Source organism: Lagopus muta, chromosome 2 (genome assembly GCF_023343835.1).
Source record: "Lagopus muta isolate bLagMut1 chromosome 2, bLagMut1 primary, whole genome shotgun sequence".
Taxonomy (NCBI): Eukaryota; Metazoa; Chordata; class Aves; order Galliformes; family Phasianidae; genus Lagopus; species Lagopus muta.
Genome location: NC_064434.1, coordinates 42,604,090 through 42,621,051, shown reverse-complemented (window position 1 = coordinate 42,621,051; position 16,962 = coordinate 42,604,090). Strand labels below are relative to the sequence as shown.

The 16,962-nt window shown below is 41.8% G+C and overlaps 1 protein-coding gene across 3 annotated transcripts in view; it reads right to left on the bottom strand.

Moving 5' to 3' along the window:
- The window catches only part of CRYBG1 (crystallin beta-gamma domain containing 1), a 95,408-nt gene that overhangs the window by 30,414 nt on the left and 48,032 nt on the right, over positions 1-16,962 (bottom strand). The window contains exons 1-7 of one of the 3 annotated variants that reach the window (XM_048936754.1): positions 13,421-13,752; positions 10,566-12,055; positions 5,784-5,834; positions 3,916-5,374; positions 3,653-3,829; positions 1,158-1,205; positions 952-1,064 (exon numbers count right to left, since the gene is read on the bottom strand). In XM_048936754.1, the coding sequence (XP_048792711.1) occupies positions 952-1,064; positions 1,158-1,205; positions 3,653-3,829; positions 3,916-5,374; positions 5,784-5,834; positions 10,566-11,317 (2,600 nt within the window). In that variant the 5' untranslated portion in view covers positions 11,318-12,055; positions 13,421-13,752. Of the gene's footprint in view, positions 1-951; positions 1,065-1,157; positions 1,206-3,652; positions 3,830-3,915; positions 5,375-5,783; positions 5,835-10,565; positions 12,056-13,420; positions 13,753-16,962 lie in introns of those variants that run through there. The other 2 variants (XM_048936752.1, XM_048936753.1) reach the window with 2 other exon arrangements.

Below are 16,962 nucleotides of genomic sequence, written 5' to 3'. Positions count from 1 at the left end.
AACAGACAGGCTACTTGGATACTATGAACAGCATCGTACAGTTCTACAGGGGCTGGTATAGACGTGCTGAAGAATGCTCAGAAGACAACTTTTATTTTTAACTGTAGGTTTGAATAAATAAGTAGATAAAAACTATATCCATTCACATATTTAAAACTCTCCCCTAGAGCTCTCACTTAAAAAGAATAAAAAAAATATTCCCTTAGTACAACTGAAAACCATGTTGGAAAAGAAGAGAGCCTTGGTTTACACAGGCCAGATTTTCATTCCTGTTTTCTGAACTAAGCAGCCATCAGAACTAGGATCTCCTACAGCAGCTAGTCCTTGTTTATGCAGCTTGCTATCAGATCATTACTTTTGAGAAAATGCCGTTTGACCATATTATAGCCTGGTCACAGCTTAAATTACCATACTATCCAGACCAGTAATGGTTGTACTTTTAACACTCTAAAGAAGGTGACAGATGAACTGGTTTTTAAATAGACAATCCAGCCTTTAGAGAAAAATTCCCTCTAGACTCACCAGAGAAATATCTGCACAATCACTTCATATATTTGGCTAAGGAATTTATCTTCCTCGTTGAGATTAATGTAGCCCTAACCCATATCAAACCTGTCTTCAAAACCCCTAGCTATCCTGTTAACATAATTCAAATACTACTTAAGAATCCATAAAGGAGAGAAGAATCAAAGGGCAGCATGGACAGAATTTGTCTTTTTATCTCACTGAGGTGAAATGTTGAACTCTTCCAAATGGAGCACTCACTCCAATTTGTCAGAGAAGTTAGCTAATACAGAGCTTCCTATAGCAGGAGGTAAAATACCATGTTTCTTTGAAAAGGTGTCTACATTACATTGGCAGCTGAACACTGGTTCAGTTCCAAAGGATTTCCAGATAGATAAAGATCTCTGGGTAGATTTATCAATGATAAAGAGTTAAAATTCATCTTACCATCCTCTGACAACTTTAACTAAGATTGTCGGTGACAGAACCCAAGAACTGCAATCCAGAACATCATGGAAAACTTCAATAACATTCTCTTGATTGTCACAGTATATCACCAGCTGTGTTTAAAACAAAACCAACATCAACTATTTTTGTCTTGCTGTGCTTTTAAATATGGAGAGGAACAGCGAAGAACATAAAATTGGTCTTACCTTCCCAGGCCTGGGATTGATTTTACTTTGTCCATTTCTTGAAAGTGTCTAATAAACAGTGGGGAGAGAAAAGTCACTTATACAAAACAAACCAAAAATCCATTCAATAAAGATGCTAAACTATAAAAAGTTACTGAAACAAAATGAAAATTACACTGAACAGTAAAAAAACTTCACCTACACCTAGCTCCTGCCTCAATTCCTCCTTCTTCCTGAAGAACAATAGTTTGCCATGAGTAACACACGTTCTAATTATTATTTCTTTTAATTATCATCTCACTGAAGACAAGTATTCTCAAATTTGAAACATTTTAAAATTTCTTTTGATCAGCTTTCTACTTATTCCAGGAGTTTCAGACACTGAGAGAGTACTCATAAAACTGGCATTATGAAAGTACATGCTCTACAACTTTCAAGATATTAACGAATATGTTAGTGTCTGCTAACCACAAAGAAATGAATAATTTTTAAGGAATAGGTGATAAGACTGAGGAAGCATGGTGGCATATAAGCTCATGAACTAGATATTATAATCAATTTTTTGCTGAACATCTTCTAACAAGGTAAGTATTCTCCAAGAAGTATGAGGCTCTGTAATAAGCAATAGACTAAAAACGCTGAGAAGAAATAAAATATACTCAGGTATACAAAATCTGTAACAGTACCTCTAAGTCTACAGGGAACTATATGATACAGGCTATATGAAAAAATTTGTGGTCGTATCATGTGATCTCAAAACAAATAAGGAAAGGGTTGTAATTACGTGTGGCTTTCTAGCAAGGACTGGAGCATTAATTCTTGGACAGGGTCCCACTCTGCTAGGTACTATTCGTATAAACCAAAAGTCAGACCCTGCCCTCAAACAGCTCACAGCAGAAGATAAGCAGCAACACGTGCAAGGAACTAACGAGAACAGATTAGTCACCATGCAGGGCTGGCAGTGGTCTCAGGATAGAGCTCCTAACCACCATTGGATTTTTGTAGGCATCATCAAGACAAGTTGAAGCATGACTGGTTTTTCAGCCTGCGCTTCAATTCCAGTTAGAACTTGCTCAGTGCGAGCGTCATTGGGAGTCATCGTTTTAGGCTGCCCTTACTCTTTCCCTTCATGCTGTCCATTAGTCTCTTCATCACCACCTTTTTAGTCAGATGAAGACGCACAGTATGTACATGTCATACAAACTTTCTTGATACCTGCCTACCTTGAGCAAGACACTTCAGAGTCAGCAATGGTGCTGCAGAAGACCTGGAACCCAATGGAAACTAATGAACTCCTCCCAAGAGCAATCTTACATGTGGACGTACCTCCTTGCCACACTGTGCCTCCACACTCTAATGAAATAGTGAAATCCACTCTGGGACAACAATTTAAGTGGCAAAAATTAGCCCCTACATTAGTCATTTGCTTCAAATTCAGGTTTTGAAATCCAAATAGGACTACCTAAAGTCAGGATTCCTTTAGAACTGGTGGTAGGAGTCTGCATCACTGCAAATAAACGACCTAATTTTCAACCCTACACTAATTTAAAACTTCCCATAAGAGAAAATCGACATCCTCAAAACTTTAAGGTAGAATGCATTATTTCCTGCCACAAGGTGTAGAAGGAAGAAGTTATTTCTGCTTCCCCAGCCATTTTAGTAGAACTGTAACAGCAGATAATCTGCTGCTTTAGCAAAGAACTGCTCAAGTTTCTTATATGCTACTTCAATTCCACAGATCACATTAATACGGCTATTAAACTTTGGAAAACATTTTTCTTCCTGGGTAACAATAAGGACAACATCTGTAGAAACAGCAACTACTGTTGGTTCAAAATACTGAAAGCAGAAATCACAGTTCTCATGTTGGGGTGAAATTGGCTTTGAAAGAAAACACAGGTCTACCTTCACTCATGGTGAACAGAAGCTCATAATCAAGTGAAGGGGCATCCCTCCACTGCAGCAGCACTTTCAATAAACGTTACTATGCATTCTTAAGGAATACTTTAAGAATGACGTATTTTCTACCAAATGCATGACAATACTGAGAGCAGAAATGATGGACTAAGAAAGTTTGCCTTATTATCCTTATAAGAGTGTAACGACTGAATGTCTGAGTGGAAGAACAGAGAGATTATTCTTAAAAGAAGAACAGGCAAAAGTTCTCTGAAATTTGCAGAAAGCATTTTACTGATTGAGAATAAAAAAAAACAAAACAGATGCAGCACGAGACCTGTTTTAGAAAAAGAAGCATGGAGACATATTCAAACATATCCTTTCCTACTAGTGAAGAGTCTTAGAATAAAGGCATCACAAAGAAACAATCATTTTAAGAGATGCCATACATTTTACAGACATGCATCTTATTTTCACGTGTAGCAAACATCAGATGAAACTGCTACTATACCTATGCTCATTCTGTGCATGTAATCGATGCATATCCCACTATGAAAGAAACAAAACAAAAGCTATGCGCGGTAACTTTCAAGACAGATTTCTAATGACATAATACTTACATCTACATCTAATAAACCAGTGGGGACATTTGATTCGTATCTGCTTGCCCCTAACCAGCTGGAAAATTTTTTTTCTGGATTCCCATAGTTAGGCATTGGTAAACTTAGCTCTTTTTTTGCACTATCTGCTTGTATGTACTTCTCCATATAACTTGAAAACTTCATATCTGAAAGAGACTGGATCACAAAAATAAAAATTAACAGTCATTCAGCAGTTAATTCATGAAACACAACCATGCAAAATGTTGTTCATCTTTTATTACCTCAGGTTTTTGAGGCAGGCTGAATGGCCCAGAAGCATCCTGTTGTAAAAAAGGTATCCCTGAGGAGTCTGATATAAAAGCTGTGTTATTTACTGAGGTCACAGATGGATTAAGCAGCTTTTCTTTAGAAGTAGATGACAGCAAGCTTGAGAAGAGTGAGCTTTTTTCCAGCCGGGATCTCTTGACTTCACCATCTGTACCATCCGTGTTCTCTTTCCCATTTATTTCCTGAGTAAAAGCAGGTTCTTCTCTACTACATGACTGAAGGGCTTTGAATATTATACTTTGCTCTGTTGATGCGCGTTTGGGCCTGACTCTGGCTATCGTTTCCAGACTTTGCATTTTCATTTGTTGGGTTGGTAACAGATCCTGCACTTTTTCCCTTCTCAGTCCCAAACCAAAGGTAAATACACTAGGATCAAATACTTTCTCTAAATTGTCTTCATGAATCGGAGGCATTGCGAAGTGGGGTGCTGGGGATTTAGGAAGCTTTGACCTTTTCTTTTTCTGTGGTAAACAAACTGAGCTGTCCAAGTTTTTTATTGTTTCAGCAAACTTCTTCATGTCAGTCGGAGAATCAAAAACAGCATCATCTTCAGCAGAGCCATTACAAGTTTTGCTAGGGCTCTCTGGGGTATTACCGCTGTGCTCCGACATCACTACACCATTGAGACTGCTGCCATCATACTGCTGTGCTGCATAGGTTAAATCTCCCAGCTTTGCATTTTTATCTCCATTTTCCACCTTCTGAGATTCTGGTCTACAAAGCTGATGAGATTGTGGAGGATATTTATCACCATTGCAGGGCGATAAGACCTCTGTGCCTGGCAGTACCTTCTCTTCATTTCTGGGGAGTTCTGAGCTTGTGTTATTTTGCTGGTAGTAAATATCATGAACGCTTTCATTTTTAACAGGCGAGTGCAAAGACGGTTTAAAAGGAGAACTTTCCTTTTTAGCTGCGCTTAATTCAGGATCAGGTTGCTTCACAGAGGCACCACTAGCTTCAATTTTGCTGCTTTGGTTAAAAAGGGATATTGCAGCTTTTACTTTAAGCTCTGTTCCTTTCCCAGTGTCCTCATAAGCTGCAGAGCCTTCTTCATTTTTGCCTTTTAATTCTGCAGTTCCATCTTTCTCAGCTGTGCCATTCTCACATAACTTCTGGCGACTGTTTTGCTTATTTAACGTTTTATCAGGCTGTTCGCTTTCCTTGGGTTGTTTTCCAAATATCAGCTTTGCTCTACCAACAAACGTGCTTGGTACAGCATTATTTTTTGAAGCAGAGCTATCAGCAGGCCTCTGGCTCTGATTGGCACATTTATTTTCAAACAAGGAAATTTTGTTGGCAATGCTGTTGTTATTTTTATTAACTGGTTTTTCAAGAGTATCCTGCTCACTTTCTAAACTGTCTTGATTTGTAGGCGCTTTAAAATTCAGCTCTACGTTCTTCGGTTTGGCCGGGCTATGGGAGGCAAAGTGATACACAGTTACATCTTTCAGTAATCTTAAAGAGACTTGTAACAGTTTGTAAAACTACAAAATGTAGCATTAAGATGATTTTCCTACAATCATAATCAGTTTAAATTTCAGTATCTCAAAAGGAATTCAAAAAGTCAAAATAATTAAACACTAAATAAGGAAAATACATTTCAAATGTAAGTAATTATTTAATGCTCAGCAAAACAAAGATGCAGAAACACAGCAGCCTACAGCATCTGCAAATGAGGCAGAGAACTACTTATGACTGACAGAAATTAAAATTTAATAGTGAACAGGCAGAATAAATTACACGCATGCAATTCCCTGCAGAGTTTAGGAAACAAATCCCAATTCATTAAGGTGATAATGAGTTGGTTAACATTAGAATATACCTCTCCAACAAGTTTTGAAGACATCTGCCCAGATTCTTTTCAGTCCTTGCACTGCAGAAGCAACCATAAATCAAGTGAGAAACCTCTTCTGGATTCATTACTGCTGGTAGAAAATATCACAATTCCCCGATCCACTGCAACTGCTCATCACTGTTTTAACCATTAGCCAACACCGCATGGGAGGACTCTCCCATTTCCCTCAGGTAAAGTCAGCTAACATTTTAAATAGTGTAAACGAACCTTGCTGATTTTACAAGAACTGAATTGGGAAATACTTGTAAAATCTTATTTAACAGAGTGGATAGAAAAGTGCATACTAGGAGGCCACAGCACATATGACTTGCCTACTATTGCAGAAAGCTGGTGACGCACATCTCCTTCATCAGAATGTCTACATTCAAAGAAAAGCCTTTGTCCGTGTCACCTGCTACTGCAGGTGTGTGAACAACTGAGAAGAAGCAAGACATGTCTTCAAAATTTATCAGCCAGAAGTAAGGAGTGCCAAGCAGCCCACCAGCATCTCAAAGTCAGACCCGCTCTCCACAGAGGAATCCAGAGACATTCAGCAGTGGCAGAATGCACAGAAACAAGATCTTAAAACGGCGGGAGATTAAAGAAACTCGCTTGCAGGGGCCTCATATGCTCTACCAATTATTCTTGTACTCATTGGTTTTGTTCTTCACCTGCACAGCTGTTTGCTGAGCTGTGACAGAGCTCTTCAGTCCAGTGAAGAAGGGTGAGGTACAACTGAGTTATCACAAACGTAAAAACTGAATCCACTCCTTCCTTCTCTCCCTCAAGAATCCCTCCCAGGTAAGAAAGTAAACCCTACCAAAACATCTTCACTGTAGCAACTTTTCTTCTTGGGAGAAGCACAGGGAACAAACTTACTGTGAGAACAGAAGGAACCCCAAATCAGCTGCCTAAGAAACTACGCAGAAAGTAACTGCTGAAATCACTGCGTATTTCAGGAGACTTCCTGACAGTGCACACTGCTTGCTCAATTGCTCTTAACTGGAATGTTCTTACAAAGAACATAAGACAACAACAACAAAAAAAGATAAAGTGAACTTACGAACACCTGACTGACTGTACCTCAAACAGAAGCTAAATAAAAAGCAATTGGAAAACTGAAGTCTAGAGGCAGGAAAAAAAAAACAACAACAACATTCTTGAGACAAATAAGGTGTGAAACTATCAGACAACAAATTTCAAGATATCTACACCCTATTTTCTTTTGCAGTAACTTTTGAAAGATGTTACTTTACTTTTTTTTTTTCTTTTTTTTTTTTTCTGGAAATGTAAATAAGTTGAAAGGGATCTCTGATGATCATCTAGTCCAGCTTGCCACTCAGCAGATGCAGCTTCAATGTAAGATCAAAGTTGCTGAAGGTTTTGTCTGACCAAGGGCTGAGTATCTCCAAGGATGGAAAATCTGCACCCTTACTAGCTATGGAAGCACTGAAGCAAGTCATCCACTTGCCTTATGAATTATTTTTACTTTATGTTCCATTGGAACTTACTTGTTGCAACTTGCAACTAGGCTGCTGCCCCTCCACTGAAAGATCAGAGAAGAAACTGCTCTGCTTTCTCTAATGCCTCTGTGGAGATGATGGTGAGATCTACACACATCCTTCTCTGCTAAACAAAGCAAAGTGCTTCAGCTTCTACCCGTATGTAATGTACCCCAGTGACACTATCTTAATGGTACACTGAAAGACTCGTTCCATCTTGTGAAAATCTCACTTGTACTGAGGGTAGCAGGCTAGAAGGACTTCTGCTAGAAGGATGCACTAGGGGAAGAAGTTATATTTTCCTTCTACTTGTATTTTCAAGAGGTATCACTAGCACCTGGTAATTTAACAGATTCATTTCCATACCCTCCTCCTGTCAGTCTGTCACTTGCACTACTACATGCGTTTCAACACAACAAACACCACATCTCCCTAATAAGATCCTTCTTTCCTTGTAAGTCTTGACACAAGCAAGCGCAATGGTTAACACTGATAGTTATCAGCCACACCTAAAACTTATGTCAATGAGCAACGAACACCTCAAAGGTATAGTTTCAAGCTTTGCAAATTTACACACAAACAACTGCTTCAGCAACCTGTATTTTACTCTGCAGTATTTTTGCAGAGCAGCAGACAAACAACTGATGCTGAAGAGCAATGAAAAGCTCAGCCTTGCAGGTCCGTCCACCACAGCCAGTCACGTGCAGCTAAGCCTTTCATTTTGCCACTGAGGAACGCTGATGTTCCACACTGAGGAAGGCTGATTTTAAATATAGCTGAAGGACGCGTCTCTTTGCAAGTACTGAATTTCTAAGCTTGTTTAAAAGGTGGAGAGAAGCTGTCCGAGTGTCCTTTAATTTCCCCTGCAGCATGGGAGAAAAAACACTGGAACACAGATTCGAATAATGGTTCAGACACTTTCTTACAGACAGCCCAGTACAGTTCATCATTTCCACCCACTGCTGGCCAGAAACAAGCAAGGACAAGCGAAATACCAATGTCCTTCTCTTAGGCTATACCTTGCAGCTAACCTGTGTGAGCAAGCAGTTAAATCTCCTCTAATATAGTCATAAATTGAAGGTGACTCATATACTTGAAGCATACTGTTCAAACGACCTCATCAAACACGTAACTGATGCCAAAACATCAGACTGAGGCAAGCAAAGTAAAATAACATGCTAACAGAGCAGAAGAATTCAGTGAGTGGGCATAGGCACAAAGGCAGCTACAAAACCAAATCTGAAAATCAAAAATGACAACTAAAGTCAAGGCTGATGCATTCAGCAAAACCCTAACAGCTGCCTGAGCTTTTATGTGCTGAGTGAGAGGTGCCATTAGCCTAAGTTTAGTCTCAGGCCTAGTAAGTTCCTCTTTCAAAAGCTAAAGGCAAAAGTATCCTGTGACTCCCAAGTTTCAATGAACACAAAGACATAAAAGGAGCAAAGACAGGAACTGATATCATTTGCTGAGAACTGGCAAAAACAACTTCTTAAGGAGTACTTCTCAATAACTTCGATTCTCAGAAATGACATCATGTCATCTGTAACAAATGTCACATATTCTTTAATTGAAAATTAGTTTGATTATTTCAAATTCATTATATAGGAGGGAAATGAGTCTCTCATTGCCCATCTTCATTCAAATGAGTGATTTCCTGTTTTACAACTTAACTGACATCCAGGTTTATAGCTCAACATGCTTTCAAGGATGACCAGAAATTACATCAGATAATCCGACTGTATCAATTTATCAGGCTAAAGAAGTTGTGTGATTCTGTGCAACAGTATCTACCAGGAGCATCGTGAACCTGCAGAACACAGCAGTCCCCACCCTGGGCTAAAGTTCTTGGAGCAGCAGATAAGGTCAAGACACAAAGCAGCGCACAGTCCACACTGCCAGGTGAGAAAGAACAGGCTTTCATCCATTAAAATGAAGTCTGTCAGAAGGGGTACTTGTCTAGAGTATAGCAGAAGATAATTCTCTGTGCAACAAGCTAAACAGATACCCAGACAAACAAAATCCAGCCATGCAAGTGCTTGTAACTTCATCATCATTAATGGTAGTGACACAAGGAGAAAAACATGCAGGCTACTTGCATTCAAATTTGTAAAGATACAAAACTGCAGTGTTGAACATCTGTGAGCTCTGTCGCCAGATGACACAATGGCATCGTGTACAAAAATCACCACAATTTAACTATCAGAATGAGGTGTTTTCGATCCAGATAGAAAGGTACAAATCAGAGGTAGCATTTCACAAACTGTGCAAAGAAAATATTCCTATCATCTCTATACTTTGCAGATGTGGGAAGCATAACTGGAAGTATATGTGGTTGTTAAGCTTTAATGCTGAACTTTCTTCAACCTCTAGCACAAATGAAAGGCAACTCATGTGGACTCTGACACGACCTGTAAGTGAATGCACCACAAAGAGGAAAGCAATGCTGCCTATTACATACCCATGAAAACCAAACAGTAGAAATGACAAGAACAATAAAATGATTCACAGAACAAAACCATTGGTAGTCCAGGAAATCAATAGCTGGAATCCTACTAATGATCACACTGCAAGTAACAAATACATCCACATCTTCCTAAGGAAAGCAAAGATCACATCTGCTTGACAGAGAACAACTGCTTCAGAAATAAATCACGCAATCTAACTATGCATAATTCTGCAAATGCCTGATCTAAATCCCATGCATAAGAATTTTCATCCTTTGTCCTACATGTACTTATAAAGACAGCTAAATGCATTCAAATTTCTGGAGTCAGATTTATCAAACAATTTGAAATACCAAGTAAGCTCTACACTGCATCCTTCATCTCTTCATAAAATAACTGCTGAGCAGAATTGCTCCTTTTTCAAAGAATAACCTGAACACCTTCCTTGGCCGTGGGTTTTAAAGTACAAAATCTTTAAGATCCTCCATTGGCTACAAACAGCAAAATCACATGAAGGTCAGTGAGAGCCAAACTAACCTGAGCAACAAAAGGGGTAACGATGACAACAGAGCAGCTTTTACTCATGTTAAAATATTCTATATAACAAAACAGACATACAAAGAAATGACCTAGACACAAATTATTCTTCTAACACATGTATATTACAGCGTTAGTTAGGTGTAAATATGATTAAAAGAAGCAGTTCTTAATTGAAAATAATCTAGATAGCAGATACACAGCCAGTGCTCCTATATAATCCTAAATACAGATGCTGGCAAAATTACAGCTACAAGGGTAAGGTAAACTGTAGTTATCTTACTTACAGGCTAATTTTTGTTGTGACTATTCTGGAAGCATCCAAACTCTTCAGCTTGAAGCTGTCTAAATCAGAACTTGTCTGTCTCTCAGCTGGCATACATAGGTCTCCATTTTTAATCTTATCAGTACGCAAGAAAGCTCTTCCATCAGAATCATTACTATGCTTTTCTGTCTTGGTTTCATTTCTGCCTTCAGCAAATACCATGGTGTTGTCTTCTGCCTTACTGGACGAGGAGACTTTGGGAGATTCCAAGCTGTCTTCCCCAAAAGCCCCAGGTAGAGTTCCTTTTTCCTGCAAAGTTCTTTTTGTCATTGGGTTACTCTCCGTTGATGCTAAAGGTTGCCTTTTTGAGGAGTAATCTTTCATCTGACTCTTCAAACCAGTGGGGGAAGTAGGAACAGCATCCAACTGATTCTTTTTATAAGATCTTCTCCTTGCAGGGGTTGTGGTTGAAGCATGTTGTTTACCTTTGTCAGCTTCAGTCTTGGACGTGCCTTTGTGAGCAGATCCAGCTTTTAGGTCTGGATTATTACCTGAAGAAAAGGAATTCCGTTCAGAAGTCTGTTGAGGAGACTTCAGTTTTCTTTCTGAGGTTATTACCTTGTCTGGAAACCCCTCAGAAGATGCATCATCCTCAAAAACAGAATCTTCTCTCGCAGTATTCTCCGTCTGGTTTCTCTCTCCATTTGTGATGTCACTAGATGACTGAGATTTTCTCCTTTTCCCAGATCTTTTACTAGAAGATTTCTTATCCATTGTGTCCGAGTCACCACAATTTTCTTCCGATATAACAGTCACGGGTTCATTAAGGAGTTCGTCTGTTTTTCTAAGATAGATATCAACTGTTAACACTCTCGCAGGCTGTGGGTGTTCACTCGCTAGAGTTTCTGGCTTGTATAGCAAATCCTTTGGCTTTGCATGCCCAGGCTCTTCAGGCACCCACGTGTTCACCAGATGCTTGTGGCTTAAGATACTCTTTTCTAAGTCTTCATTAGACAAATTCCTCAAACTTTTTATAAAATCTGGAGTTGTGGAATTATTTATATCTGTGACTGACCCCTTCTCTGGTTCCCGGGTGTCCACATTCAAACTACTCTCAAAGAAAGAGTTTTTAATGGTTTCGCTGCTGCTGCTCCAGTCTGGTGACCACTCACTGTCAGAGGATACTCCTCGACCACTCCATTCTGAAATGGTATCGTGGTATAGAGGTCCTACTTCCCCACTGAAACTATATTGTTGTGTCTCAGGAACGACACTCGTGTTTCTCACTTGCTTCTGTACCGGAGGAGATTCAGGACCTTGCTGTATATGTTTACAGTAAATGGGCTGCGCTGTGTGAGGCGAAACTGACCTCTCTCCTTTCCAATGAGAAGTGTGTTCTAATGAACTTTTGACATTTTTCCTTTTCCCTGTACCAAACAAATTTCCAAGTCTTTCCAAAACTGGTTTCTTTTTATGCTCTTCTTTGGAACAATCTGGAAATTGTGAGGAGGACTACTAAAAAAAAAAAAAAAAAAAAAAAAAGTTAAGGTCAAAAGTGTTTGTTTAATAAGCACATTTGTCTTAATTTCATCTTGAATTTCAAAGGATATGATGAATAGGAAAACAAAGCAAAACCAAGACAAAAAACACATACTAAATGATACTAGCTCTAATGAAACAAACAAAAAACCCTCGAAACACAATTAAAATCCCAAGATTCTCCTTATGCCTTTGCCTGTGTTTGTTTACAACACTCTTACCTTGCCCTACAATAGCAGCGTTGTATGTCCTAGATCTCAAACTATTGCACAATTACTTAACATCACCTGAAGTAATAAAGTATTCCGGCGTTGGTAGGGCTGGGGAAACACATTGCTTGGTCAAAATCACAGCATGGAGTTTGCAAAAAAAAAAAAAAAACCAAAAAAAACAACAGCATGGACTTGAACTGTCCATATTGGTTGACAGTTTGGAGGCTGCTGGTGGTAGAAATGAGCGTAAGTTACTTTTCTTACGTTTCATTTTTTACATTTTTCCTTAACGAAAGCTCAAAACAACAGGAGCCACTGCATCATTCAATGAGCATTACCGGGTCAAACGCTGCCCTGCATCACTCCCCGTGAAGTTTTCCCTTACAACTTCTAATTAACATGGTAAACAGGAAACACGCAATAGCATTACCGAGCACAGAAGCCTATTTGCATTTTAATATATTAGCACTTTTTACATGCCGGCACGATGAATACGTGTTTTGAGCTGCTGTATTTCCAAACGCCGCGGATGTTTCCTACTCCATCCCTTCGCCCTTCCCGATGCTCTCCACGCCGGCTGCCGCCGCGCGTTTTCAGGGCTTCCTTTCGCCCTCAGACGCCGCGCTTCCCTCCCAGCGCCGCGCCTTTCCTTCACACCCGGGCGCGGGACGGCTGCGGGTTGGCTGCTGGTTAGCTGCGGGTTGGCTGTCGGTTGGCTGCGGGCTGCGGGCCGCGCTCCCGCTCCCGGCACAGACGGGGCAGCGCGGCCGCTCCTCCCCGCCCTCGAGGACGCCCACGGGCACCCGCGCCCTCCTCCGCCCCGCGCCCTCGAGTCCGCCGCCGCTGTTCCCCTGCCCGGGACGGGGCGAACGACAGAAAGGAGCCGGACTTCACCCATCCCCATCCCGGCCGCCCCCATCCCGCCCGGCTCCGCAGCGCAGCGCCTCCCCGCCTCGCCCCGCCGAGTGAGGCCCCCCACACTCACCGCCCAGCGCGGCCCGGCTCGGAGCTGCCCCGCACGCCGCTACCCCGGCGCCGGCCGTCTGGGCGCTCCGCCTCCGCCCGCCCCCGCAGCGCGCCCCGGCCCGCCCCGAGCCACCGCCTTCGCCGCGGGCAGCGGCTCTACCTGGCCGGGCCGCCTCCGCCGGACGGCGAGGAGGGGATGGGGTGCCAGGCGAGAACTGTTAGAGGCGGCGGAGGACGAGCGGGCGGCCGTCCCGCAGGAGTTCGGGCGGCGCGGTGGCGGCTGCGACGTTATTGAGGGCAAAACGCCGCCGCGGGCAAAACCGACGCGGTGCTGATACCGAAGGACGAGCGCCAGGGAAGGCGGGCCGGGCTCTGCGCAGCCCCACCTGCGGAGAAGCGAGGCGAGGCGGCGCTGCCGTCCCGACACCCGCTGCCATGGGCTGGGCCCGGCCTCCCCCGGGCCCGGCGGCGCGGAGGTGCCGAGACCCGGCGATGCACGCCCGGAGTGGCGGCCGGGGCCGGGCCCTCCCGGCAGATCCGAGTTCAAAGCCCCGCGGGGCGATGAATCGCATTTTCCGCCTCACAGCCACGGGCCGGCGGGCGCGGCTCCACGCCGCCTGTGCCGCCGCCTCGGCCCGCCCCTGGCGCGCCGCCCGCGGGCCGGGGCCGCCTGGGGCAGCGCTGTGGGGCCTGGGGTGGTGGTTCGCCCCACGCCCGGGCGGCTCCCCCCTGCCTGCCCCGTCCCCGGCAGGGCCGGCGTGAGAATGACTCCGCTGCCTAATGGAGCCGGCGCTCTCCCCGGGCGCTCAATTAGTATTTAATGTTTAATGAATGCTAAACTAGTCCTCTTCTAATTAACGCTTAATGACTTAAATGAAGTGGAACAGCTTCGTCAGGAAGGACCACCACGCAAAGTCCTGCTCGGGCTCAGCGCGGAGGCGGAGAGACACCGGGTCAACCCCTGCGGCCCAGCCCACAGCGAGTCACCCTCCGGGGCAATTTAAAAGATCGGGCGTTTTTTTTGCGCAGTAGGTGACTTATTTTTGCATAATCAGCAGAACAGCTGCTGGCCTCTGTTCTCAAACTCCTCCAAGTGTGAGGAGTTATAAAATGCTCCTGGATGGCTCCACCGAGCCTATCTGCTACTGGTGACACTGTATGCAGAAAGTAAGTTTTCCTAAGCACCCAAAAACTTTAGAAAGACCTAAAATGCAGAAATTCACAGTTGGCACATCATACCCCAACAAAACAAAAATCCATGAGACCCCCTGTCCTTGCCTGCTTTTCTTCAGTATGTTGCCTATACAACTGGTAAGCAATTGTACCCCTACTCAAGTCCTGTCTCTGTGCACATAGTGACCCCACTGGCAGCTCTCAAATGGGCAAATTAGTAATCATGATCTTTCAAGTTTTGGTGGTTTGTTTTCTACATTTTCTTTTATGTATTTGTAGAGAGAGTGACATAATCTGCAAATGAGAAAACTTGATGTTTGTTGTTTCCCTCCCTTCAGTGACTGCTTTCAACCAGCCAAACCAAAATATTCAATTAAATGAAGAGGAACATTGAAGGCTGCATAAAGTTCATACACCTCAGACGGTTTAGGTGCTTTTGTGATAACAAAACCAGCTGTAAATTTCCCTATCACATAAAATAATCTTGTGTAGCGTAGCCCAATTAGTATCTGTTTATTATTATTATTCCTATTCTGCAAATGCATTGCCAGTACTAATTAATTGTAAGGAAGGTATAAGGACTGAACATCATTTGTTATCTAAAAAAAAAAGTAAAAATGAGAAATTTGCACAACCAATTAAAGCAAGCCAATAAGCAATGAGTAATAATGTCTCTGAAAATCCATAGTAATTGCAAGTGTGAGGAGGATGCACTATATTAGTCATGTTAAAAACTGCCAGAAGACCAAAACAGGGGAAATTTAACCTGATTATGGTTTCAATCTGCATATTACTATTCAGCTAAAAAATAATTGTGGGTCCTCTAAATAACTTGGGATTACATTATCAACCTGACAGCCATTATTACACTTGCAGTCAAGCTTTGGGTTTGCAAGATTACATTCGGAAAAAATTAGTTATTTGAACTGTGGATCTGGATTTCTCACTTCCCAGCGGTTGATTTTCATAAAGTCCATGGGAACTTAATTATCTTTGAGACGTCTCCCCCTTTCAAATGTAGTTTAAACTGTCCAACGAGTTCAAAAGGTGTTGGAAGGAAAGGAGTAGGGATAGCCAGCCAGTCCAGTCACATAAGCCTTGTTTCCTCAGGGAACAAGGCTGGATATTTTTGCTTGATCTTGAAATAGCTGCCCTATGTAAACTGTTTTGAAGTAATTTCTTCATACAAAGTACTTTAATTACATACAGCTCTTTCAAAACACATAAAAGGCCAGGCACTTGCCCTGAAGAGCTTGTATTTTAACTCAGATAAATGTAGATGAGCCAGTATTGCCAGTGCAAGAGGGCACAGAGACCAAGGTTCTCAGGATACGAATATGTGGGGCTAACTTGGCAGAGCACAACAAATAAATATTTGATTTTCAGAGAGCAAGAAGTGTCCTTTCTCTGCTGAACAGGCTTTTTCAATGTGTTTCAGCTTAAGCATTCTCAACATGGAGAAATTAGTCATTTCAGACATTCCCGATCAAAGGCTACAGCAGTGTCAACTTTCAAGTAAAAAAAAAAAAAGGTGAGCCTGTGTCCTTGGACAGAATGCAGGAAACTGTTTCAAGTATACTGCAGCAGTCTTTCAAGTTGTGTTCTAATCTGAAAGCAAGATGCTTTCTTCTTAATCAAGAAATGTAAATCTTGTTTGTGTTTATATTCATACCTCTTTATGTTAGCATCAAAATATTTCCTCTGTTTTTGGCTGGGGTTTTTTTCCCCCCCCTTTTTTTTTTTTTTTCCCCTTTCTCATTAACTAATGTAAGATGCCACAGCCAAACCCCTAATTTAACCAAGTAATTAAACATGTGCTTTGCTGGTCTCCAGTGGAGAGTATGCATAAGCAACTGTGATTTGTTGAATCAGAGCTTCAGGCTCAGTCTTGAGGGATCAATGGGGTGTTATTTTGCTAGATTACTTCATCTGAGTCAGTTGAACATGACCAAGAACACTTCTTAGGGCATACATTATAGAAAAAAGTAGTATTTTTACTAGTCATTAGCAGGCCTGTGGTAACTAATAGGGGGAAATATCTAATGTGGATAGTTCTCTTGCAATTTAAATGTGTTATTTGATAGCACATGTTAGCATTCAGAGCGGAAAAAAAACCCCAAACAAATATTTAGTGACGTGCAAATTTGGCTTTGTCATTCACTAGAAGAGCATGGATTTCAAGTAACATGCAAACTTTTCATACCCCTCTACTTTGAACGTTTCTGATACTATATAACTTTTAACTAAGTTAATACTGGAATGCCAGGAATTTGGGATCTCTTTAAATCCATAGTATCATAATTCTTACAACCACAAGAATCAGAAAGTCTCAGAGTTCTATCAGTCATACGGTATCCCAAGAAGTACATTAGCCAAGAACATTTAAATGAACTACTACTCTTCAGGCTATACTGTTCTTCACAGTGATTGACTCAAATGTTCAACATTTGCAGTGCTAGGCTTTGTCAGGCTGAAAACTTTGCTGGAGTATTGTTGTCAAAATGTGCTGTAAAAGTAGTACAAGGACTA